At 40.1% G+C, this 26500-nt stretch overlaps 3 protein-coding genes across 3 annotated transcripts; all 3 read left to right on the forward strand.

Moving 5' to 3' along the window:
- The first annotated feature begins 250 nt into the window (after positions 1 to 250).
- LOC4345725 (1-phosphatidylinositol-3-phosphate 5-kinase FAB1B) lies at positions 251 to 11004 on the forward strand. The gene is made up of 11 exons (XM_015794444.3): positions 251 to 1365; positions 2633 to 3334; positions 3597 to 3750; positions 3870 to 4214; positions 4699 to 5616; positions 5688 to 6016; positions 6085 to 6208; positions 6277 to 6447; positions 6564 to 8024; positions 9023 to 9286; positions 10242 to 11004. Exons 1-11 carry the CDS (start codon positions 662 to 664, stop codon positions 10563 to 10565), a joined length of 5496 nt encoding a protein of 1831 aa, XP_015649930.1. The 5' UTR covers positions 251 to 661; the 3' UTR covers positions 10566 to 11004.
- A 522-nt stretch (positions 11005 to 11526) lies between these two features.
- On the forward strand, positions 11527 to 12472 carry LOC107275352 (transcription factor MYB77). The gene has a single exon (XM_015793820.3). It carries the CDS (start codon positions 11752 to 11754, stop codon positions 12352 to 12354), a length of 603 nt encoding a protein of 200 aa, XP_015649306.1. The 5' UTR covers positions 11527 to 11751; the 3' UTR covers positions 12355 to 12472.
- A 473-nt stretch (positions 12473 to 12945) lies between these two features.
- LOC4345726 (conserved oligomeric Golgi complex subunit 3) lies at positions 12946 to 23791 on the forward strand. The gene is made up of 25 exons (XM_015795532.3): positions 12946 to 13275; positions 13373 to 13456; positions 13997 to 14095; positions 14240 to 14284; positions 14366 to 14440; positions 14546 to 14641; positions 15526 to 15603; positions 16240 to 16325; positions 16414 to 16480; positions 16568 to 16630; positions 16708 to 16809; positions 16935 to 17039; positions 17124 to 17216; positions 17756 to 17844; positions 18425 to 18644; positions 19192 to 19275; positions 19597 to 19713; positions 19817 to 19849; positions 19965 to 20051; positions 20142 to 20204; positions 21209 to 21325; positions 21607 to 21699; positions 22170 to 22295; positions 22368 to 22468; positions 23293 to 23791. The coding sequence occupies exons 1-25, from the start codon at positions 13198 to 13200 to the stop codon at positions 23420 to 23422; spliced, it is 2331 nt and encodes a 776-aa protein (XP_015651018.1). The 5' UTR covers positions 12946 to 13197; the 3' UTR covers positions 23423 to 23791.
- The last annotated feature ends 2709 nt before the right edge of the window (positions 23792 to 26500 follow it).

Raw genomic sequence — 26500 nt, forward strand, 5'->3', positions numbered from 1 at the left:
AATCGTGAAAGAAAACCACCCAAGCGTCTCTTTCACACGCCTGTGAGATGAGGTAGCCGGAGGCGGCAAGAAAAAAAAAGAAGCAAATAACCAAAAAGCCGAGGAAAAGAACAGAAACAAACAACACCCAATCAAGAAAAATGAAAATGAAAAGAAAGAAGAAAAAACAAAAGAATTATCTGCCTGAAAAAAGATTTGAAAAAACCCGGAGACGCGTTGGTTTAATCCATCTCCCCCCCTCCCCTTTTCTATCCCTCTCCTCGTGAATCCTCGCCTCTCCAGCCGTCCCGTGCTCCGCTCCACTGGCGCCCTTCTGGAACCCTCACCCCCTCCTAAATCCAACCAAATTTCCCTCTTCTCTTAGCCCAAATCACTTCCCCTTGTTCCAAATCCCGCTTCGATCCAGCAGCCGCGGTCGGGTTCGTGGCGAGGTTGGAGTGCTCCTGCCGAATTCGGGCGGTTTTGCTGGGGGCACCGAGAGTTGCTGCCATCTGTGGTGATCTGATCCGGCGGCGCGCGGCGGGAGTGGTGGTGGTCTCCGTTGGTTCTGGAAGTGGTGGTAAGAGCTATGTGGATTGAGGCGTCGCCGGATTGAGCATGAGGGGTGGGGTTGCTGGTGGTGGTGGTGGTGGTGGCGGCGGCGGCGGTGTGCGTGGCCTGGATGATGGGATCACCGGAGGGGCGGTTAGTGGAGCTGTTTGGCGCGGTGAAGTCGTGGATGCCGCGGCGGGGAGATCACTCTCCGCCTCCGCCGCTGCCGCCGCCGCCGGCGTCGCAGGTGGGTGCTGGGGGTGGTGGTGGCGCGGCATCGCCGCAGCCGCATGATTTGTCGAGGGACTTCTGGATGCCGGACCAGAGCTGCCGCGTGTGCTACGACTGCGACGCGCAGTTCACCATCCTGAACCGGCGCCACCACTGCCGCCACTGCGGCCGCGTGTTCTGTGCCCGGTGCACGGCCAACTCCGTGCCGCGCGCGCCGGGGGACGCCGCGCGTGAGGACGGCGAGCGGATCAGGGTCTGCAATTACTGCTTCAGGCGCTGGCTGGAGGAGGAGGCGGCGGCTCGGAGGGACGTGGCGCAGCCATCGAGCCCGGTGCTGAGCCCGTCGGCGTCTGCCGTGAGCATCGGGAGCGACAAGTCCAGTTCGACTGCGCGTAGCAGCGCCGGGACGAACGGCCAGATGTCGTCTTACACGAATGTTAGCTACACTGACTTCCCATCTATGGCAGTCGAGGGCCAGGGTGAGTGCTGCGAGAGGGAAGGTTGTGCAGAGAAGCAGCTGCCTGCAATGGAGCCGGCTGGGGGCGTGGAGCCTGCGACTTATGTGGACAACACATCGGATCCATACAATTTTGGCATAAATAGGTATGCCTTTATGAGCTTTTTGCTTTGCTCAATAAGAAAATGAAGCCTAACTAGTTGTACTGCCATCTAGGAAGTAAGATCACATATATGCATGGTTGTCTGATATTCTGATAGGAACTTGCATTCAGCTTCTGAGAACATTGCTGCATATCATGTTGGATTTTGTTAAAAGGCATTGGACAAAAGGTAGCTGCTAATTTGTTCAAAATATTTTTGTTTTCCTTCTGGATGCTTGGACTTGAAAATCCATGTAGTTGCGCTTTGATATTTTATATTGGAGAGCTTGCCCGCTGACATTGCTTTTGATACATGCGCACAAATGCTATCTCAAACTTAGAGTATACTCGTTGCTTTCATTTGGTGTTCATTATAGGGTGCCATCAAATTAGTCTCAAATCTATGCCTTATGGTGCTCATTTATGTTTGTTCATGGTAGTGTAATATAAGCAATTAAAATTAAGCATAGGTTATGGGCTGGCTGGTGGTTAGCCAACAAGTGTGATTGGAACTAGTTACACGATTTTGCTCTTAATCATCAGCATTGAAACAGTTGTCTGGAAGGTGCAGACGGGAAAGTATGGTCACATGCTATTTTCCATTTTTCAATACTCCAATTGTGTGGTACTACCTCCATTTCAGGTTATAAGACTTTCTAGCATTGCCCACATTCATATAGATGTTAATGAATCTAGGCACACATATATATCTAGATTCATTAACATATATATGAATGTGGGCAATGCTAGAAAGTCTTATAATATGAAACGGAGGAAGTATTTTTTTTTTCAATTCATAGACATAAAGATTTACCCAGCTTTATTTAGTAAGCTTAGTGCCTTATAACTTCCAACTGACAATTGTTTAACTCATTATGGTGACATTCTGTTTTGCTTTTCCTGCTGATATCAACATGTTTCACACTCTGTGCCAATTTTTATTGTCTAATTGGCATAGCTGCCAATCTGTTATTGCTCATCTGTGCCAAAAACCATGTCAAATTGTTGCATATTCTGTAGTCCTTTTTTTTAATGAGATGCCACAAAGTTACTTGATAATCAGTAACCCAGTTTTTGCACTAGTTTAGCATTAGCACTTAATTTCATGATAATTAGTACCCCAGTTTTTGCACTAGTTTAGCATTAGTACTTAATTTCATGCTTTATTCTCTGGAAATATCTTGCACATGAATCAACAAATGAAAGGAAGATATGCATTATTAAGGTTCAAGGAGCATTATTTTGACAATCCAACACCTGTTTTGTGCCAGGAGTGATGATGAGGATGATGATTATGCAGTTTTCCACTCAGATTCAAAAACACAACACTTGCAAAATTCTGATGAGTACTTCAAAACTGTGTGTTTTGATGCTCATCAAGTTGATTGTAGTCATGTAAAAGAATCTGTTTCTCCGATGCAAGATACGGAAAATTTTATTGGTTCTGTGGGAGTAGATAAGACTGGAGATCACATCATGGATAATACTGAGGAATGCAATACTCGATCTTCTTCCTTGTATAGCATGGAAATGCTAGAAAATGAGCCTGTAGATTTTGAAAACAATAGCTCACTCTGGCTGCCTCCTGAACCTGAGGATGAAGAGGACGACCATGATGGTGCTTTATGTGATGAGGATGATGGGGAGGATGCCACAGGAGAGTGGGGATATCTACGCTCAAACAGTTTTGGCAGCGGACATTGTCGAAGTAGAGATAAGTCAGCTGAGGAACACAAGAGAGCCATGAAAGACATTGTTGATGGGCATTTTCGGGCATTGGTTGCTCAACTTCTTCAGGCGGAAAAGGTACAGTTGGTTGATAAATCTGGCAAACAGAGTTGGCTAGATATAGTTACTTCTCTGTCTTGGGAAGCTGCATCTATTCTAAAACCAGATACCAGCAAAGGGGGACGGATGGACCCTGGTGGCTATGTGAAGGTGAAATGCTTGGCTTGTGGTCGTCCAAGTGATAGGTAAACAAATTTACCCTTCTGCAGATTATGGTCAAACTGTTATGATTTTATATCTGTCTGCTTTGGAGTATTCATTTTCCTTATAGTTAAAAAAATATGAATACGACAGTGACTCAGCCTTTTGTAATTCAAATTCATGATGCAAACTTGCTGGCAATTTTGTTTTATCAAGTTATTGGCCTTTGAAATTTCACACTTTATTACTTTTTCGTATCTTATTAGTGCTCCATGTAAGAGCTTCATTTTGGTTCTTTATTTCCAGTTTTGTTGTAAAAGGAGTTGTTTGTAAGAAGAATGTTGCTCATCGGCGCATGGCGTCACGGAAAGAAAAGCCACGCATCCTGATCCTTGGTGGTGCACTTGAATATCAGCGCATATCGAATTTGCTTTCAAGTTTTGATACTTTACTGCAGCAGGTATTGCCATTAATATCTTTTTATGCATATGTTGTAAAGCCGAAGTTCATTTTAAGGGCGGTATAGATTGAATGTTATGTTGCTATTGGTGATGCGTTGTCATGTCCTTTTTGCTCCAGGAAACAGATTATTTGAAAATGGCAGTTGCAAAGATCAAAGCCCACCAACCAAGTGTAGTGTTGGTAGAGAAATCTGTGTCTCGATATGCTCAGGATTTATTCTTGGAGAAAAACATTTCACTTGTTCTGAATATCAAAAGGCCACTTCTGGAAAGGATATCACGTTGCACTGGTGCTCATATAGTTCCGTCAATTGATTACGTGTCATCCCAAAAGCTTGGGCATTGTGATCTATTCCATGTGGAGAAATATGTTGAAGAGCATGGGACTGCTGGAGAAGGTGGAAAGAAAATGCTGAAGACCCTTATGTTTTTTGAAGGCTGCCCAAAGCCCTTGGGTTGTACAGTAAGTATTCAGTTGCTAACTCAGTATCTCAGTTATAACACTTACCATTTGTCATATGTTGCAGCTCCTTTGCTTTATCTATTTAATCCTTAGTCTGTGAAGCATTCCTTTAAACCATACCGTACTTTATTTTTTCCTCCCTAAACCCTAATATGAGTATTCAGCTGAAATATAACAATGGAAAGGGGGAAAAAACAAATCAATGCATTTCAAGGATACAGTGAAGGTTGAGGTTGAATCAAATCAATACATTGAAAAATAACCTGCAAGTGATCATGTATTAATTTCTGTGCAATATGATTTGTTAAGAACCTATTCCTTCACAAACAACTAATATCATTTGGTATTACCCTGGCGTGGATGTTTGCTCCTTGAAGAGTGTAGCGCTTCACGATCAACGTTAATACTTACTCTAGTACTTTACGAAAGAATTGAATAATAAAATTGAAGTCAATTTCATGTGCTAACTATTCCTAATCTGTAGATATTGCTCAAAGGAGCTAATGGCGATGAGCTGAAAAAAGTGAAGCATGTTGTGCAATATGGAGTCTTTGCAGCCTATCACTTGGCTCTGGAAACATCTTTTCTTGTGGATGAAGGTGCAACACTTCCAGAACTCCCTCTTAAGTCACCAATTATTGTTGCTTTGCCAGATAAGCCTTCTAGTGCCGATAGATCCATTTCAACTATACCTATTTTACAAATGCCTACTGCTTCATCACCAAACGATAGCTTGCAAGCATTTGATGTGCAAACGGATGGTTCAACATTTAATGGTTTTCAAACAATGGACCAAACAATGGTAATGTGCTCTCCTGAGTATAAAAGCTGCAAAAAACTGGGAGCTGGTTCTGCCCAAACCGAATCTGCCCATTTCAATGGCCAGGATAAAAATATTGCCTGTTTGCATGGTATGGTTCCTTGGTCATCTACTGATCCCTTGGTTCAGCAATCGGCCAGTTCACTTTGTCATTGTCCTTCTTGTTCTAGAGATGTAGTTAATAAAAAGCATTTTGAAGAACGTCAACCTGAAACATCTGGACATACCCTGGATAATGATTTCAATGCGTTGTCTGCACATCGAACAAATTTGGAGTCTGTTGAGAGCGGTCACTTATTTGCCTATAATTCTGAGAATGGTGACAAGATAAGAGCTAAACTGTCTGTTCCTCTCAATGTGCAAATTTCTCTTGATGATGACAGTTCAAAGGATGATTCAGTAATAAAAAAAGATGAAATTCCGGCATCTCCTGCTGACAACCAGAGTATATTGGTTTCTCTGTCTTCCCGTTGTGTTTGGAAAGAAACTGTTTGTCAGCGGCCACACCTTCTCCGCATAAAGTATTATGGCAACTTTGACAAGCCTTTAGGAAGATTTCTGCGTGACCAGCTCTTTGATCAGGTTAGATTGTCATTCTCGAATTCAATTTATAGAAACTTTATATACTGCTTAACTTTGACATTTTGTTTCAGAACAATAATTGTATCTCTTGTGAGTTGCCACCGGAGGCCCATGTTTATTGCTATGTCCACCCGCAAGGCAGCTTAACAATTTCAGTGAGGAAACTTGCAGTGAAGTTGCCTGGTGAACATGATGGTAAAATATGGATGTGGCATAGATGCTTACGATGTCCTCGTGTTATTGGGCTCCCTCCAGCGACTAAAAGAGTAGTGATGTCTGATGCTGCCTGGGGCTTGTCCTTTGGAAAATTTCTGGAACTTAGCTTCTCAAATCATGCGGCAGCTAGTAGGGTAGCCAGTTGTGGCCATTCTCTTCACAGGGATTGCCTTCGTTTTTACGGGTATCCCCTCACTCCTCTTCAATTTCATTAAATTGGTAAATACTATGGCTTACATGTTTGTATTTTAGCTTTGGTGAAATGGTTGCTTGCTTCCGATATGCATCGATCAAGGTTCATTCAGTGTATTTGCCACCACCGAAACTTGATTTCACTTCTCAGCACCAGGAATGGGTAGAGCAAGAAGCAAATGAGGTAGGCTGTTTAATTTTGTGAGCAATTATGTGATAATTTCTGGTTGACGCTAATTGTCTATGATTCAGGTGGTTGACTCAGCTGAACTTCTGTTCACTGAAGTACTGAATGCACTCCACCAAATTTCAGAGGGAAGGCCAATTACAGGTTCTTTTGATGGCAACATGAAAATCCTCGAGTTAAGAAGGAACATCATGGAGCTGGAAGAGATCCTGCAAATAGAGAAAGCAGATTTTACGGTAAATTATTATTTTTATTTATGTTTTGTTATGGAGCCATGGCTCCATTTGGCTCTGTTCAAAAAAATGACACATTATTAAAGTTGTATGCTAATTATTGGAGCATTCACCTTTAGGAATCATTGAAGAATCTACTGAACAAGGAGATCAGAAAGGGGAAGCCATTCATTGATATTCTTGAGGTTAACAAACTAAGGAGGCAGCTACTGTTTCTGTGTTACCTGTGGGATCAGCGGCTAATCTTTATAGCAAATTCAGGTGGCAAGTACTGTGACACACTAGGAGGTTTACGGGTTGGGAGTAGGAGTTCTGACTCTAACGATAAATCAGTTGATACCAATGCAACTACAAAACTAGAGAAGAGCTCAAAGGGCTCCGAAGTTCTTTCAAATGCTAAGGAAGGATCCTTGAAGCAGAGCCAAAGTCCACTTCATGCTAATGACAAGGAGCCCAACCAACCTGATCAATCTAATGGAAATAGTTCAAGGATTGGTGCAGGGTTGAATGGCATGGAAGATGCGATTGCCAAAATCAATCATTCTAACAGCGCAGATGTTAAGGATAACCTGGATCATCAAGAATCCAGTATTGGTGTTCGTAGGGTTCTTTCTGATGGTCAGTTTCCAGTAAATGCTGATATTTCAGACACATTGGATGCAAAATGGAGAGGTGAAAATGGAACAGTTCCTGATACAAGTATCCTGAAACCATTAGCTCTGCTAGAAGGTTCAGCTGATCTTAAAAACCAAGCTAAGGCAGTGCCAACCAATGCTTCTTTATCTGTCAGGTCTGGAGATACAGTAGAAGACTTATCAAGCTGGCTCAAAATGCCATACATGACATTCTATGACTCCTTAAACACAAATTCTGGGACAGCACCGAGATTTGGGGCCCTGGCTGACTACAATCCTGTGTACATTACATTGTTCCGTGAGTTATCACAGCAAGGTGGAGCAAGACTTTTTCTGCCAACTGGAGCTAATGATGTTGTTATTCCAGTATTTGATGATGAACCGACCAGTATAATTTCTTATGCACTTGTTTCACCCATGTACTGTCACCAAATGTTGGATGAGAACAGCAAGAACAAAGATGGTCCAGATTCTTCACTTCCATTGCCTGTATATGATTCTGGAAATTTTAATCCTTTTCATTTATTTGAGGATTTCGGATCCGCTGATGATCTTGCTTCGTCAATATCTGGAACCAGAGGGTCATTTGTTCCCGATCTAGTTCACCTAAGAGTTCCCTTTGAGGATGGTGGCCCACTCGGGAAGGTGAAATACACAGTGACGTGCTACTATGCGAAAAGCTTTGAAGCTCTTAGAAGGTCTTGCTGTCCATCTGAACTTGACTTTTTAAGATCTATCAGTCGATGCAAGAAATGGGGAGCACAAGGTGGCAAAAGCAATGTGTTTTTTGCAAAATCTCTGGATGATAGATTTATAATAAAGCAGGTCACAAAAACAGAACTTGAATCATTCCTTAAGTTTGGACTAGATTATTTTAAATATTTATCAGAGTCTATAAGCACCGGAAGCCCTACATCCCTTGCAAAGATTCTGGGAATCTATCAGGTATATCCCTTTGACCTTCTGTTTTCTGTTTTATTGATCACTTTGGTTCTAAGAAGAAACTTAATTCTTTTGATTCAAGAGAAAAATAGCTAGGGGCATTTGGCTATCAAGCAGAGCCTCGATTTTAAATGTAGCTCTGTCTGTCACTCATGAGTAGTGACAAATCTTTGGGCCACAGCCAAATTGTACAGCAGGTGGAAGAAATAATAAAATGTTTCTTTCCATCCAAGCAACTTATGTGATACTCATATGTTGTTAACTTACTTGTGGGTTAACTTATGTACTAGTTCCTATTTTACAGGGAAAAAGCAAAACCTGACTTTTCTAGAAAAAAAAACCACATTTATGTGATACTATTCGAGTTATCAGATTAAAATAGTAGCATTTGTAGGAAATCTCACTAAAGTTCTATGTTTTATGTGTCTGATATTTTCTGGTGTTTAGGAGCACAGTTTTTATTTCTTATCCAATTATCCACTTTACAATCATATTTTAAGTTTAACATGGTACAAGTTGTAACTGGAAGGGATATGTATTTATTCTGTTTACATTTGCTTGTTTAAGTTACATTCAGCTCTATTTCTTTATCTTTAAACATGATCAATTGCAAATTTCATTAAATATATGTAAGAACTGCGATCTATACAGGTTTTGGAGGTCTATTTTTTTCGTACAACTTGTTAGGCGACTACCTGCAATTGCTTAATTTGATCTAGTATGTGTTCCATTAAACGCTCCTTCAGAAATCTCAACCCATAACCCAGTATTTGGAGGAAGTATTGCAACTTTGGACCGATGGACCTATTTTTCTCTCTCTCAGAAGCTCCTGGATTAATCAAGAGCAATAATCCATGATTTATATAGTCATAGCATTATGCATGCTGTATTGATGATAGATGCTCACATTTATTGGCTGGAATGGCCTTGCTGAAGTATCTGATAGGTAGATTTTCCACTATGAAGCTTACTTATACTAAAAGGTCTATGTTTTTGCTTAGGTTACAATTAAGCATGTGAAGGGTGGCAAGGAGTCAAAAATGGATTTACTTGTGATGGAAAATCTTTTATTTGGACGGAATATTACAAGGCTCTATGATCTCAAGGGATCTTCGAGGTCAAGGTATAATGCTGATTCCAGCAGCAACAAGGTTCTTCTTGACCAGAACTTGATTGAGGCAATGCCAACGTCACCAATTTTCGTTGGGAACAAGGCAAAGAGGCTTCTGGAAAGAGCTGTTTGGAATGATACTTCCTTTCTGGCAGTAAGTTCAGATTCTGATAGTGAGAATTATCTCATTCATACATGAATCCTTGAGCTAAGACTTAAAAATTATTCAATATTTTCAAATCTTCACCTTTAACTTTGGCCTCTTACAGTCACTACCTAAGGTGCTCTTTTTTTTTTTTTCAGTCTTCATCTTGATTTATGTCTAAAAGTTGCTTACAATTTATAAGAGGGTAGGGAATGTTGCACAGTTTCCTTAAAGATCTTTATTTTTCACTCACAAAAAAAATCTTTATTTCCTTGCAAATTATTCGTTTTCCCTTACTAGTATGAAAATAATCAGGAGAGGAGCCACTGCCCGGGCTCAGTGGCAAAAACACCATTAAATTTATATGTTGTTGAATGAATTTAATGTTCATTCAACAATAATCTTGTGTTGTTTTGTCAGACAATATATTTAGGATTTAGTGTTCTCATGCTTGAAGCCTTGAAGATCATCCTGTCTTCAGGCCTGTTCACTTTGATGTCATTTTCAACATTACTAAATTTTGGTAAAATTGTCAAAAAAAGTGGCTGCATTTAGTTTGCTGCCAAATTTTGGTAACTATATAAGAAATCCTGCAAAAATTTTGGCAACTTGCCAAAATTTTGGCAACTAACTATGCCAAAATTTCGGCAATGCCAAAATTTGGTAAGGTTTTTTTTGGCATCAAAGTGAACAGGCCTTTCGATGTTTTGGCTGTAGCACCTGAAGCTAAGGTTTATAAGTTCCTAGCAGAGGCATATAGAATGTTTTTTTTTTTTTTTCAAGAAAGAGGCATATACAATGTTAACTTCATACTTGCCGCTGTTGTCTATTTCCTTAATGTTTTTCATTCTCTTCAATTTTGGTAGGGTTTATGAGACAGGCTGATAAGATTTATTGCAGGCCAGTAGCAGCATTCGATATATCTTCTCATATGACTCATTAATGAAGTCTTGTCCTCTTGTAGGGAATTGATGTGATGGATTACTCATTGCTTGTGGGAGTTGACGAGGAGAAACATGAATTGGTTCTGGGAATAATTGATTTTATGAGGCAGTATACATGGGACAAGCACCTCGAGACATGGGTCAAATCGTCCGGTATTCTCGGCGGGCCGAAGAATGCCCCTCCAACTGTGATTTCACCCATGCAGTATAAGAAGCGGTTTAGAAAAGCTATGTCTGCTTATTTTATTGTAATTCCGGAGCAATGGATGCCTGCAATAATCAATCCGAGCAAATCATCATCAAATCTTTGCCAAGAAGATCCTCAAAATGCTTCACAAGAGTAGTACAATATTCAGTTCATTATGCCAGGCAGAGAGCACCTGGTTTTTTGTCTTGATCCAATCAAAAGCGCCAAACGATCAGTCTGGATGCTGCGGCATCAATGTGGTATTACGACTGCAATTATCAAAATGCTTGGACTCTCATTTGCACAGATCCGATTGCAGTGGAGTCGTCTTGGCTCAAGAATCATCGGGTGTATATATCCTTGAAACTGTAATTATGCATTAGTTTTTTTATTTTCTTTTTGATTTATTATGTAATAATATAATGTCGTCGCTTCTCTCTAGTTCCCATTCCATTTTGGTTGGATGTAAACAATAGAAGTGGGGCATTTTTTTTTTGTAAGTGCTCGTTGTATATTATTATATATATATGCCATGTTATTTATTTGGGGGGGCTATTGCCGTCTGTAATAACAAAAATAAGAGTAGTTCATGCAAATGTCCTGCGTCCAAACTCTTCTGGCAGGAGAATGTTGAGGTCTGGAATAAGAAACAGAAACTGCCATAAAAGAGAGGCCAGAAAGCTCCTTCTGTGTGCATAACAGCTACTGTTCCGCTTATGTGCATATGTTTGGAAACAATGGCTATATGGCTTGCCTAATTTCGCGCTCTGAAGAATAATAACTTCTTTTGCAAGACAAACGATACTGAATTGGCTAGACTGGTCGAATCAGAGGTTTGAAGACTTCAGATATAGTATTCCACAAAAATAAGGTTTGGATAATTTCACTATCCTCCACCGACTTTATAGTACAATTATACATGATGGGATTGAGGTTGAAAGACAATATGAACATTTTCATGTGTGTTACCGGAAAAGTTCATTTCAATTCCACCTGCCTCCATATTGATTCGAATTGAAATTTGGAAGTAAGCTATTCATTTTTCTCTAGCAACCAGTAACCCTCTCCCGATCCTTCTTTATGCCATTAGATAGGCCGGTAGTGCCATATATTGGAAATCCATCCGGTTTTGGGTTGATTTATTTCCTCCAATTATCCCATCCACTTTCTTTCTATCAAGATTTCAATCCACTTTCTTTCTATACATTTCTCTGATTCGTGTAGTTTATACTATATTAACAGCAGCTTTTGTGTTTCCAAAAAAAAAAAAAGTAGTATTGGGTTCAGCTTAACCCCATGCCTCCACACGTTAACTCCGCCCCTGCCGGGATAGTTTGAGCAAGATGGCGGCGGACGGCGGCGACGGCAGCGGCGGCGGCAGGAAGACGCCGTGGACGCAGGAGGAGGACGAGGCGCTGCGTCGCGCGGTGCGCGAGCACCGGCGGCAGAACTGGGCGGAGATCGCGCTGGCGCTGCCCCGGCGCGGGCCCAAGTCGTGCCGGCTGCGGTGGTGCCAGCACCTGTCGCCGGAGCTGGACAGCCGGGTCTTCACCGCCGAGGAGGACGCGATCATCCTCGCGCAGCAGCGCGTGCACGGCAACAAGTGGGCCACCATCGCGCGCTGCCTCCCCGGCCGCTACGACAACGCCGTCAAGAACCGGTGGAACTCGGCGCTCCGCAAGCTGCTGCAAGTGCAACACGCCAGCGGCGCCGGCTCCCCGCCGGCCGCTGCCGCCGCCGCCGCCGGAGACGACCGGGACGATGCCCCAGTCTGCCTCCAGCTGTTCCCCGCGAGGGCCGGGGGCGTGAAGGAGGCTGGCTTATTCGCCGGTGAGAAGGATGTGGAGGAGGAGGACGTGGCGACCAGCCTGACGCTGGGGTTGCCGGTGCTGTGCGAGGCGGAGCTGGAGCTCAGGCTGGGGCCTGCGTGGCCGGCCACCGCGTGAACCCGTTTCGTGGCTGGCCATTGCGACCGGCGTCGAACCGTGCATCTAGCTAGAAGTTTAAAGGTTTACTATGGTTCAATTTGGGGACATTTGTGCGAGTGCAATTCATTTTTAATTCCCAAAGCTAGGAGAAATCCCAAAATTAGCTCTTCCACCGTGCCACGTCAACTACTTTCTGGAAAATGTCACCGGATCCACCTCCTGATTCGGCCGGGGTAAAATTCTAGCGTCGCACCAAGGCTAAAATGCAGCCCAGTAGCCCACCAAGGCCATGTTTAGTATGGGCCAAACCATGTCGATCCTCCCGAGAGAAGGCCCGGAATTTTGAACTAAATAATTCGGCCTATGCCAAACAAGGCCGAAGTGAAGCCTCAGGTCCATTATGGAAGCCCATAATCTTTAGTCCACTCCTATTACAGGCCGAAATCTAAAACCACAATGGGCCGAAGATGTGGGCTGCCGAAACAGGCCTTACAAACTGGTATGGTAAGCCCATAAATGTAAGCCCGTACGTGGCCCACACAACACGTGAAGTTGGGCCCAAGTCCCAAAATTCCATTTGACACAACCAAAACAGGCCCTACGTTTCTCGCTCTTCCAGTCTTTCTCCTCTTTCTCTCTCTCTCGCAAGTCTCGATTACTACCGGGAAGGCCATTCCCAGTGCTCCGACCGCCGCGCCAATCAACCGCCGTCAGCCACCGGACAGCCGGCCGCCGCCGCCGCGCGTCCCACTTGGCCCGCATCGCAACGCCACCAGGGGACGCGACCGCCGCCTCCCCACCCCTCCGGCAACGCCCGCCCGGGGCCGCGGCCGCATCAGCCGCCCGCCGCCGGGGACGCCCATGGCGACGACGCCGGAGACGCTGCCCAACTCGGAGGCCGTCTCCCACGCCTACAAGTTCGCCTCCACCTGGGAGAAGGTCGGTTTCCTCGCTTCGCTGCGCGTCGGGTGGGTGTGTGATCCAGTGGTAGCACTGGTGGATCTGATCTGATGGACTTGGGCTTTCGCTGCTGCAGAACGCGCCGCTCACGGAGCAGCAGAATGCCGCGATCGCCGCGCTCTCCCGCGCCGTGTCCGAGCGGCCGTTCCCGGCCAACCTGGTGAGGCGCCACATCTCGGGATTGTGTGCGATGGTTTGATCCATAGGCCCTGTTGCTTGCGATGACTAAATGTTGTGATCTGATGCTACCATGGTTTGGTTTAGTTTAGTTTGCCGTGCTATGCTCGGGATAGACTAGCCCGTCAATTGTACTTGAAGGATTTGAGATATTTCATTAGTTGCAACACAGCATACATACTCCATTTGGTAGTTCAGCGGTAGCGGTTAGTTTGGTTTATAATTGACAGTACATGAGTCAGGTGAATTTGCAGTTCTGTTTCGTTGGTGATGTTTCTGTGCCACTATTAGCTCACTCTCCACAATTCAATACTCTAGCTAGTGCTGGATTTGTGATGATGTTTGATGTTTCAATTGGGTATCAAATGGGTTTATAAGTGCGTTGTTTTTATGGTCTTGTTATGTTATTTCATTGGAGGGTTGCTTTTTTTAATTTGATAGAAGGCTGTATTTTGAGGTCTATTTCCCTTCCGGCTTTATATTATTGCTTGACATTAAAACATATTGCTGGGTGTTACATCAGGAGAAAAGTTTAGTGAAGGATGGGGGTGTGGTTGTGCCAGAAAAAGAGGCTGCATTAGAGGAGGGTGCAATGGATGCAGTCTTGGTGAATACGCATCAGGTTAGTTTCATAATCTTGTTGATATATCACTTGTATGATTGATCAGAGAATTTCGGTATTCTATCTATTCAACCTTAAGTTGTGTCAGGATAGAAGGTAAACTATTTCTGCAGGTTGAGCTAATACCTTTATTACCTCCTGTAGTTCTACAAATGGTTTTCTGAACTGGAATCAGCTATGAAATCTGAGGTTTGTGCATGTTCATTTCTTTTGTTAGTGATGGCAACTTGTGGTAAAACAATGATTTTACCCCTCTAGTTTATTTGACAGACGGAAGAAAAGTATCGTCTCTACGAGAGTACATTAGAGGAACGTGTTAAAACATGTGATGGTATTCTTCAACAAGTAGGTTTATGAACCCTTTTGTTTGTTAATATTTGCAAAATCTTTTAAGGAACATGGATGCTCTTATCCTTTTCAATATAACATATTTAAAATATGTCCATTCAGGTGGATGACACACTGAACTTATTTGAAGAACTGCAATCGTTGCATTTGAGTGTTGCCACAAAGACAAAAACTTTGCACGATGCTTGCGACCAACTTGTATGCACCCTTTTCTCTAAGATTCTAAATACTTGCACTTTTGCTATTCTTTCTGTTATTTTTTTGGCATTTTGTCAGATTAGTTATTTATAGTGAAACTTCCACTCTAAAGGACTGTTACTCTGCCATGTGCACATAAACCACTTTTAAGAATGTATTCAATATTAGTGAAACTTAACAGATCGCCTGCCTTGTATTGTGCAGCTTTGGTAAATTTACAATATGGCATTTTAGGTGCCCAAAGGAAAAACTCATTGGCCTGTTTGTCATCTTGGACCTCATGTTAATGATCTTATTAGTGATATATTTTGTATAGCTCTTATCTACTCTTTTAGTTTGAACAGAATTACAAAATTCTTTGATGCAGTTTCAACACATATAGATTTAACATTACAAAACTGTTGCATTAATAAAAACAAATCATTCTAGTAATCTTTTGTTTGTAGGAACTGTATTATGATCTACAAGCATGCTTCATTTCATATACCCCTGTTTGAGATAATTTTTTGACCAGATTATTGCTAAGGATTATCTACTTTAAAAGCAGGGAAAAAGGAAATATTTTGAGAAATAAACTTAACAAACAGCTTAGAACAAGTGATCTAAGCAATGCAGTAGTTTTTTTTTTGGAAAACGTATTTTTCGAAGCATGAAGCAAATAATCCGTTTCAACAATCTGGTGAATAATCTGAAAAGAACAGGGCCTAAATGAACACATGAGTTACCTTTTAACTACCCTTTTTTGTGTAGTATTCTCTTAGTTTATTCATGTCGTAAATGCAAATATATATTCTCATTTTGCCATATTGCTGGTCCCTCTTCCGTTTTTTTAATGAAGTGTTTCAGTCAATGGACTATCATTTCTAAATTCGAATGTAATGCAGTTGTTGGAGAAACAAAGGCTGATTGAGTTTGCAGAAGCACTTCGAAGTAGGTTGAACTACTTTGATGAATTGGAAAATGTAAGGTTTGGCATCCCTAGTTTGTCTATTGAGCATTAGATTAATAAATTTGATTAAATTAATGCCTCTCCTACAAGTTCTACATCTCACACAAGCATAATGAATTCTGCCATACATCTACTTTGAAATTTAATTGTTGAACTTATGTGAAACCTTATTCAAAATTTCCAACGTTATCTACTACATCCTAATGCTTGCATCCTTGATCATTTTGTTAGTTGGAGAGGTCAGCATGGTCTCCGTGGTTCATTTGTTCCAGAAAATGTTTATTCCATGTTTCGGAGGATATATACTTTAGATTTGATCCCAATGGATGTCTTAGATCTGAATTTTGAGCTGATTCGTATTGTCACCTTGTGGTTAGTGCTAACTTGTACATGATGATGAGTGGCTTGTATTTTTGAAGATCCCACTGTTTGCTACTGTTCTAGTATATTCTGTAGCTGCATAATCTTGAACATTTCTGGCCACTAACCACACTTATTCAATTCTACCATCCAAGTACACAATGTATCCTGATGATCTCATTCATACATTATCTGTAATGTTGATTACACAATCTGTTTTTTTTAAAATCCTATTTTTTCTCTGGTTAACCTGCTTCATATGGTTTAAAATACTGTCTCCATTTTGCAGGTCTCTACTAGCTTTTATTCTCAAACTATGAACATCGGAAATGAACAATTTCTTCCACTTTTGAAACGGCTCGATGATTGTATTTCGTAAGTAGTAATAGACAATGCTCTGTGTGTAGTTTTAGGGTGCTGAGATTTAAGGAGTTCATGCTGTATCCTGTTTGGGTGCTTATAGGTATGTTGAAAATAATCCACAATATGCTGAATCTGCGGTGTACTTGGTTAAGTTTCGCCAACTTCAGGTAAAGGTCTACTTGAATTGAACTACATGGATAGTCATCACAGGTTAGATACTTTGACCTGATAATTATATGCTTCTTTTATTGCAGTCTCGTGCATTAGGTATGATTCGGTCACATGTCCTGTCAATACTTAAAGCCGCTTCATCCCAGGTGATTTTCAGTTGAACTTTGGTAGGTAAATGCGATATGACTACTAAATACCAGATAATAGCTTGATTTTATTTCAGGTTCAAGCGGCGATTCGAGGTAATGGTTCAGCAAAAAATGTTGTTACAGAGGGTGTGGAAGCATCCCTTATCTATGTTCGCTTCAAGGCAGCTGCTAGTGAGGTATACCTTTTCATCAAATGATCTACAGTTATATAGAAAGGCTTAAACAAACTGTAGCTATGTGATCTATATACCAGTAACACCTCAAAGTTATAACTCTGCTGCCTCTGGTTCTTGTTTTCCAGCTTAAACCAATCTTAGGTGAGATTGAAAGTAGATCTTCTAGGAAAGAATACACGCAGATTCTTTCAGAATGTCACAGCTTGTTCTGCGAACAGAGGTTATACTTGGTAAGATCAAACAATTATTGGTTTTATATTTTCCTTTTTTGGCATGGACCTGATTATTTCTTATCACTTGTTATGCAACTAAAGATACGAGGCATGGTGCAGCAACGAATTTCTGAATTTGCTAGAAAAGAAGCTTTGCCTTCTCTAACAAGATCTGGATGTGCCTATCTGATGGAGGTAACTGCATGTTTAATACTTTCTAGTTTTCTTATTTTCATCTGTGTTGTAGGTTTCTCTTTCCATATTCAGAAAGTTACATCTTACAGTTGTACACGATAGCATTCTGTAATGTAGAAGAATTGAGCAACACATTGTATATTTAGTTTCCTAATATTACGTGCTCTGCTTACTCCTCATGCTGAGTATGATGCACTTATCATTATTATTTTTGGCATATTTATTCTAAAGCATTGAAAGTTCTTGATTTTTAGTTTTATACAACTGAAAGTCTCGGGGTTCACTTATTAGTATCTCAAGGTCACCCAATTCCTCATTTTACCATTTCCATCCTTTTGAGGCCAATAGAAGTTAGTTATGATGGCTTCCCCTCAACCTGGGACTTTCAATGTCATAAAACTGAATTCTGAGCCTTTGACGGCACATAACCAATTTTATCTAATCTCCAGTATTCATGCTTTTATTTTTCTCTCCTCTTATAATATTCAGCTGATTTTGACTGCAAGACATATTTTACTACTTTTCCTGTTGCTTCTCAGGCATGCCAATTTGAGCACCAGCTTTTTGCTCACTTTTTCCCGGCATCTGCATCAGATGTTTCAAGTATTGCTCCTTTAATGGACCCACTGTAAGCTTTTAGTCCCTCTGGTTCTTATACTGCAATGTAAGCATCTGTAATTTGTTCTGCAAATTCGCTAAAACCTGACTTTAGACTTGCATAAGTTTTTTTATTAGCTAACCAACAATCAAGGAATAGGCTTTAGAATAAATAGGATTTTCAGGAACTAGAAATTATCTGGATCTTAATATAAGACCCCCCAAAAATTCCTCAGGCCTATACCAGCTTCCTATTAGTGGGCTAGTCAAGTATAAATGTGTAATCGAACCTTAAATTCCTATGTTAAGATGAGTTTACAGAAGATTTCATCAACTTAAGAAATAGATAGAAGTTCCTTTCCTAAACAAGAGAGATGATTATTGAAGTTCTGTCATACAAAAAGTTTAGAACCTATAGATATGTTGACATTGTAAATATATTTTCTTGTTAAAACATATGGAACACAGATTATTTGGTTAGTTTCTGCAACACCCTTGTTGTATGATTCAAATTTATATTGACGTGTGTATTGTGTAGCGTTCATACTTTTATGTTATCAACTTTTCATCTAAGGTGATTAACTGAATATCTGATATGCCTTTGTATTCAGGTGCACGTACTTGTATGATACTCTGAGGCCTAGACTGATTTATGAGGGAAGCATTGATTCTCTGTGTGAACTCGTTGACATTCTGAAGGTCGAAGTGCTAGGGGAACAACTAAGTAGACGAGGAGAATCAGTAGCTGGGCTTCGACCCATATTGCAAAGGATACTTGCAGACGTTCATGAGCGGTTGGCCTTTTGTGCTCGGACTCATATTCGTGAGGAGGTACTATTTAAAATATGCCCCTTATTGGTGACTTCATGTTTTTTTTTCAGTCAGCATGTTCTCGTTTGAGTACGTGGTGCATATTTCGTTCATTTGTTCGCAAATAATGTATGGTTCCAATGTTGAGAACAGCTGTCATGTGGACTTATGTCAAGTTTGTTGTAGAACCGGCAATGCTTTTGGGGAAAACTTGATGGTTAAATGGCACTTAAAATAATATATTAGTTATTTGAAGTGCTTGACGTTCTTCACTGGTGATCTGAATGAGATTCTTTTATGAGCATTGCTGGATGTTGCATGCCAATTACAAGGGAAATGGTTGATTATTGTGTCATTTGAAGTTTTTGATAGTGAACATATTGTTAGCAATGTCTGCAGAACTAGAATGAACTAGCCATGAATTGAAAACTGAACTTGAAGATCCCCTGACTTTTAGTTATTATTTAGACAATCTTGAGCTCAGGAATGAAGGAGACTTTTCTTATATATTGTTTAATCTATTTCATCTTTTTTTTTTTGTTAATTTTGTTTTCTTACTATTGTTCAGATTGCAAACTTCCGCCCTTCTGATGAAGATCTGGATTATCCTGGAAAGCTTGAGAGATCCGTAGATGCAACTACAAGTTCTAATGTTAGTTTTGTTCTTAGTTTAATGAAAGTTCATTTCAATTTAACTCTTCATGGTCCTAGTCATTCAATAAAAATCTGTCCTAACAGTTGGTTCACACACAGTTTTACTGGCTCAGATGTGTGCTTAAGATGGTACTATCAGTTTTATAGATTTTGTAATTTCTTCACTCCCTTATGTGCTAACATCATTTTTCTCCATGCTGTCATCTGATGTTAAACAAAGCACATGTTGCTTATAACTGAATCCAGTTTTAATCACGAGCATTATGAATTATCAGTGTAGTTAAAGCATTAATCTAATTTCTTATGTTTCAATCTGTAGGTTAGTGGCAACTCGGACATATATGTGACATGGTATAGACCACTGGAGAAAACAGTGTCTTGTCTGTCAAAGCTATATCACCGCTTAGAACCTACAGTTTTTACTGGATTAGCCCAGGTATTGGACCTCTTAAAGCTTAAGATATTTTCTGTTGTTCATTGTTCATTTCTTGATCGAGGCCATGGCATCGAACTTGACATATAATTTCGATTTTCACCAGGAAGCTGTAGAAGTTTGCTCCACATCTCTTCAGGTCTGTATTCTCCTTCCCTTATTGTTCATGTCTTAACAAGATCTAAAGAACATGTTTTATGTGTTGAACTGCACTCTTTGATATTCAGAGCGTATCTGTTTGATCCTGTGAACAGAATGCAAGCAAGGTCATTGCAAAAAAAGCAACTGCAATGGATGGACAGCTTTTCCTAATTAAGCACCTTCTTATTTTAAGAGAACAGGTGATACAATTTGTACAGTATGTCAAGTCAAAATTTTATAGCATGCATAAGTCCATCGGGCAACTCATGTGGTACTATACATGTTTTCAGATTGCTCCATTTGATATTGAGTTTTCTGTCACGCATAAGGAGCTGGATTTCTCCCATTTGCTGGTATGTGCAACTTTGTTCTTTTCATTTTGAGTATGAACTGCTTAGCCGTTGCATAACCATGTGTACCATTTTTTACATGAAGCTTGATGTTTGAGGAAGTTATGGATTGTTTTTGCTTGTATTACATGTATACTGTTCATGCTTTTTACGGAAACTGTTTCACATGTTCACCTTTTTTTATAAGAAAAGGAGTATTCACTTGTTACATGCATGGAAAGATGTCGTTAAAACTATTTTACTGATATATAAAAAATGCCAGTATATTTGATAACTCTTGTCGCCATGAAACCAGACTTCTAATAGACCATCTGGCAACAAACAAATTACTTGCGTTTTTTATTGCTTTCATCAGCTGTTTCATATTTGTGGTAAGAACACAAAGAATCATTAGTACTAGATGTCTCCGTAGACAAATTCTTATTGTTATTTTCTCTTGCGCCCATATAACAAATGGCATTTGCTTTCTTTTCTCTTGCCCATTCACCAGATGAATAAGTTGAGAGATTTCTTTTTGCCTGTAGTAAGATATAAAGTAGGAAAAAAAGTAAAATGACCTCCCTGGCTCATCAGCTGAGACAAAGATATTAATGTCTATTGCATTCTATCAAATTAAACTCATGGGTTGGTCAGCTGAACTTAGCAAACATAAGGTGCTATCCCTGAAATATAGGTGTCAAGTACTGGTGTGCGGTCTTGTCCTCATAAATGATACGTTGACAAGATCAACTGTTACATTCTAGACTTTATTTAGAGAACTTTCTAATTGTATTGATGTTTGTCAGAAATCTTTGTAAAATGTCTGAAGATTCTAATTAGGTTGCCTTGTTTCGTGATGAACCATTTGAACTATCTAATATTCTTTGAATTAATTACCTGAAAATCCTCAGTAGAAAGGTTATGTTTTATTTGCTAGTTACACTTGTGCTCCCATAAAAATGCATACCGTGCACATGGTTTGTATCCAATTAACTAATTGCTGCATATAACAATGTTTCTTTTTACAGGATCACTTAAGAAGGATCCTCAGGGGGCAGGTCTCGTTATTTGATTGGTCAAGGTCAACATCACTTGCTAGGACGTTTTCTCCCCGTGTTCTGGAGAACCAAATTGATGCCAGAAAAGTAACCATCTTGAACTGATAGCTGATAGTTATTTCTTTTTGGCCTAAAAGTAAAAAAAAATGTTTATGTTAATTTCTCATTAGTTGATCTCATAAATTCAGTCCACATTGTGAAAATTAAAATAAGTCCAAACGTGATGCGGCTGTTCATACATAGGACTTGCACGTGCAACTTCACATGCATAAAATAAGGCAGCAGTCTAATGTGATTGCTTTGTAGATGCCCATATCCTCGATTTTTTAATATTTTTTCAGCTAATTTTGTTACTACTATTTTTTCAGGAATTGGAAAAAAGCCTCAAATCTACCTGTGAAGAGTTTATAATGTCCATTACAAAATTAGTAGTGGATCCAATGCTTTCTTTTGTTACTAAGGTATGGAATTGACCTCTTTTCAAGTGAGAAAGGGGGAAGCCTTTGCAGTAGTTGACTCACTTCTCAATCCATTTTTTCTTTTTTCTCTTTTTCTGGGAAAGGCTCAGTTCTCACTTTAAGGCCTCACTTGCCATTGGCAGTTGGCACCCTTTCCCCGTGAATGGATAATAAGGGTTTTAGTTCAAAATACCAGTCCACGTATGGGGATTGGCTGGGATTTGGCCCATGCCAAATGAGGCCAAAACCTCTTTTGATTCTTTCAGTTTGTCCATGCAGTATTAGGGTTCAATTCCTTAATGCAATGTTTCACAGTTCTCCTGCGATTTCGAGAACAGAAGTATTAGGGTCCAATTCTAACATCCCTTTTTGGGATTTCGAAAATTTCAGATTATGAACCTGCATTCTAGTATTCTTTTCAAAACCGAAAAGTAGTTTATTCTAATGGAGATGAACATGATTGTCTGGGCCAGGTAACGGCTGTCAAAGTTGTACTGTCCTCGGGTAGCCAGGGTCAGAAATTGGATTCTGTTCTGGCTAAACCCCTTAAGACTCAAGCATTTGCTTCTCCTGATAAGGTTGCGGAGCTGGTTCAAAAGGTATTTTCCAAGATGATGCAAGTCAGATCATGCTTCTTTTTCCATGTATTTCATAAAAATCCCTTTTTGTAGGTTGGGACTGCTATTCAGCAAGATTTACCCAAAGTAATGACCATGATGAGGTTGTATTTGCAAAATCCATCTACGCGGTTGATTTTATTCAAACCAATCAAGTAAGTATTTACATCTCCACAGCATCTACAAACCTATCTTTTGTTCACGTCTGCTTTTTACATAATATCCTGGTGTGATGGCTTAATAAATAATGTTATTTCAAAAACAATATCTCAAATTAAGTTCATTTTGCCAGAGTGATCAATCAGTACAATTTGTTGCCTATAAGAAATCTTATACATAAATAATTCATGTAACCCTATCCCTTAAACCATACGAGGTGAAAGAGAAAGCTATCATGGGCAAGCTATCACCAGTTGGTCACTAATAATTTTTTAACCTAGAGTGCATTATGATGAATGTGTATACATAGCATGTCTGATTTCTCTAGTTGACTTCTTGAAGGATGGACTTAAATATCACTGGGGGCATTTTCATCTTTTAACTACCACAAACTTTTTCCCTCTCAAGTCCTTTTAGTTGAGCAAGCTTTAACCTTTTAGTTGAGCAAGCTTTAAACTTAAAATCCCACTACTTTTACAAATTAATGTAGTTCTATATTTCAGCCTTGTCAATTCTTTTGGTACATTTTATGTGTAAGTTATGTTTAGCGTCAGAATCTTTTATCTGAGTTCCTCATTGATCAATTTATCAATTCAGTGAACGTATAACTATCATTTGGTGTTATTCTTCTTTACTTCTAATGATTTGGGGTGTAAAAAATTGAACTTTGTACTTTTGAAGAAACATTAATCCCTCTGAAATGGATTAGAACTAAGCTGTACTTAGATGTGTGCGGAACTAAAGAAAATGTTCAGGCATTTCTGTACTTGCAAAAATATTGCTCTTCTCTGTATTTGTTCTAATTCCATGTTTGTCTCAGGACAAATATAGTTGAGGCTCATATACAGCTACACTCCCTTCTGAAGTCAGAATACACAGCTGACGAAATCCAATCAATTGGTATGTTGCCTATACCCGACCTCCAGTCTCAGCTCGACGCTCTTTTGTAACCGTTATCAAGATGCAAATGCGACCCTACGTTTTGTTCGTTGAGACGGTAAATGGTATCCTGAAGTACAGTAACCCCGTTGTACCAGAGTGATCAGTGATGTTGTAAAAATGTACTATGTTACTGTGGAATGGAGCATCATTCTTGTGTGGAGGTCAGTGTGCACAATGCCATGCTTGACGTGATGTTCCCACTGGGCCAGCAATGGCGGGTCCGTGATTGCGTCTTTTCAGCTAACAAGTTACTGTACACAAGTGGTTCCGTTTGGCCGAGGATAAAGTGCTGGACCACCACCCCCAACCCCTGCAGTTGTATCGTGTGATCACACTTTAATTTCTTCCCTTTTAATACACCTGAGATTGCTCTGTCTTGTGATTTTGTGAGGCCTGCCGATTAGCGTTGCAGTTCGCGAATTTCTCCGGCCAGAACACCTACGGCGGCCGGCGGCGTCGGCCATTTTCGCCGGTGTGGGCGAGCACCGGCGAGCCGGCCGGAGAAGAAGCAGAAGCAGGGGCATGGGTATTCTAGCCGCTGCAACGGACCAGCCTCGAACCCATCCGTTACCACGCAATCGGGACCCTACCTCTTGGCTCTTGTCGCAATCCAGCTCGCTCTCTTTTCAGCGCGACGCACGCTGGGTTGCTCCCTCTTGCTGTCAACCGAGCTGGCCAGGATATGCGATAGAACTGAGCACGTTACATGCTCGATATATCAGCTTCGAGGGCAGCAAAACTAATCGCATCACATCACATCGCATTCATTATGTGTGATCTGTGTGCCAGCTTAGATGCTAAGCCCTCTGTTCTAAAAAAAAAACTCAACTTAGGACAACTCAACATAGAACAACGAATCCTCCATCCCATAGAAAACCATCTTTCGAGGATGAATCTAAAGAAGTATCTGTCTAAGTTCTTCTCTGAAAGTTGATTCTTTTTGGAACGGAGGGTGTAAGCGTACAACCATTAGCTTCATCTCTGAAAGTTGATTCTTTTTGGAACAGAGGGTGTAAGCGTACAACCATTAGCTAATCATTCCCGATAAGACATCTTTCATTTTGAGCAATGGCTTGCTCACTAATCCCTCATATTAAAATATACATTTCAAACCTTTTGTTTTTTAAATGTTAAGGATGAAAGAAATAAGGGGTGTCTAAAGAACGGGAGGATAATAGGGGGTAAGATTAAGTGAAAATTAAATAAAGGATGATTGGTATAGACTGGGCAGTAACAAGTTAGATTTGGACACATTTTAGCATGGTGTTGTGATGGTGCTAGGTTGCTATATTCTGGAACGGAGAGATTAGTTGTTAGCAAGTTGGTGTTGTAAGCTTTCTTCAGTTGGCGCTGTTTGAAGTGCTCGGCGAGGTTTCTGTTGTTGATGTGGTGGTTTGTTTTTTCTTTTTCTTGTCACTGGTCTCGGTTTTTACTTTTACTTATTAAAATATAATTGGTAGTTCCCTTCCGGTTTATTATATTATGGGACGGATGGAGTAGTAAAAGCAATTTGTTGTAAAAACTTGTCCGCACCAACAGTAGATGGATGTATTTGCAGAAATGGAACTTTACTCTTTGCCACGGTCACTTGCTTCGAGATTAATAGCTCACTTGTTAACAACTTATCATAAATAGGTTCCGTTTCATTAGCATACTTTTCAAACTGCTAAACGGTATATTTAGTGAAAAAATTCCTATATGATTTTTTTTAAAAATCAAATAAATCCATTTTTCAAGTTTAAAATAACTAAAACTAAATTAATTATGCGCTAATAAGTTTCTCGTTTTGTGTGTCAGTACTTGATAGTCTTCGAACGGGGCCATATACGTTATAAGCCCATAAATATTACCAAAATAAAAATTTATACCTTCATCTGATCTCCGGTATCTGAGGGGAGTTCAGAGGAAGGGTGGTAATTGATCGGATTAAACGTACGTAGCATGGTGACTTGTGTGGCTCGTATGGATTTGAATATACGATAGATATTTTTCCGGTGAGGACAGAGAGTGACAAGCTCAGAGAATTCGCTAGCTGGACCACCCTATATGTTAATGCATCGATCGCATGAGATGAAATGATTAAATGAAATAGTTTGAAAACTTTCGTCGTTCAAAACTTAAAAAGGCAAAATAGCCCCATGGATGGATACTGCTGGGAAGGTGACTGGCTTGTGGCCCCACGTAACCAGCGACTAGTGTGCCCTACAGGAGAAAAACGAAATGCTGGCACGGTCGACGTAGCAAATCGAAGCTTTGCTTGGCTAAGAACGCATCAACCATCTAATCCAAGTCGCCCTCGATCCGTTTAATAAGAGTATTGAGACCAAGGAAAAATTTTTGTTTCGGAAAAGTTTATAGATTTTACCTTGATATATAGATTAGTATATGTTGAATTTGATGGTGCATATTCAGGCGCATATTCATTTTAGCCTGGAAAAAGAAACTTAGCCTGCAGGTCAGATTCTATTTAATTTTGTATGGGTTTGTGTACATTTTCACCAATTTATTGTGATTCTATATGGGATCGGGATTTAAAGGGAAGTCTGAGGCCTGTCTTAATTAATCTATGATTAGTATGTAGTGTGACATGAAAAGTATCACAATGTCGGCTTTAATATACAGGGTGATTGTGTTAGCGATTCTTATGTCCAACAAAAAAGAGATCAGCAAATGTACATATATGGGTGAATTTTTTTACTTAGGAATATTCTAAAGTATTGAATCCATGAGAAACGGAAGTGCACTTCTCCGATCAATCCTTCGGTATTTTGAAGTTTTCTTAAACAAGGTAAGAGATAGTTTTGTAAAAATACAGGTTTAACATCAATTTAGTCCAAAACTTGAACGTTAATAACTCAAACATAACATGAGGATTTGAATCCCAAAATCTATAGTTTTATAATAATTTTATTATTAGATTTGTAGTTTTGCGATACTTAGTCTTAAACCTATAGTTTTATGATAAATTTATTATTAAATCTATACTTTTATAATTCATCACCTTAAATATATAGTTTGTGATAATTTGATCAAATTATCTGTAGTCTTTTTAGGAAAAAAACTACAAATAATTTACTCCCTTATTT

Source organism: Oryza sativa, chromosome 8, assembly GCF_034140825.1.
Source record: "Oryza sativa Japonica Group chromosome 8, ASM3414082v1".
Taxonomy (NCBI): Eukaryota; Viridiplantae; Streptophyta; class Magnoliopsida; order Poales; family Poaceae; genus Oryza; species Oryza sativa.

What these genes read in the sequence shown, in the direction of transcription:
- LOC4345725 (XM_015794444.3), top strand. Translation starts at nt 662, where the DNA reads ATGATGGGATCACCGGAGGGGCGGTTAGTGGAGCTGTTTGGCGCGGTG. An exon ending in GTGACCAGCTCTTTGATCAG is followed by an intron (nt 5,617 to 5,687) that starts GTTAGATTGTCA and finishes ATTTTGTTTCAG; the next exon opens with AACAATAATTGTATCTCTTG. An exon ending in ATGATACTTCCTTTCTGGCA is followed by an intron (nt 9,287 to 10,241) that starts GTAAGTTCAGAT and finishes GTCCTCTTGTAG; the next exon opens with GGAATTGATGTGATGGATTA.
- LOC107275352 (XM_015793820.3), top strand. Translation starts at nt 11,752, where the DNA reads ATGGCGGCGGACGGCGGCGACGGCAGCGGCGGCGGCAGGAAGACGCCG.
- LOC4345726 (XM_015795532.3), top strand. Translation starts at nt 13,198, where the DNA reads ATGGCGACGACGCCGGAGACGCTGCCCAACTCGGAGGCCGTCTCCCAC. An exon ending in TCGCCTCCACCTGGGAGAAG is followed by an intron (nt 13,276 to 13,372) that starts GTCGGTTTCCTC and finishes TCGCTGCTGCAG; the next exon opens with AACGCGCCGCTCACGGAGCA. An exon ending in TGGATTTCTCCCATTTGCTG is followed by an intron (nt 20,205 to 21,208) that starts GTATGTGCAACT and finishes TTCTTTTTACAG; the next exon opens with GATCACTTAAGAAGGATCCT.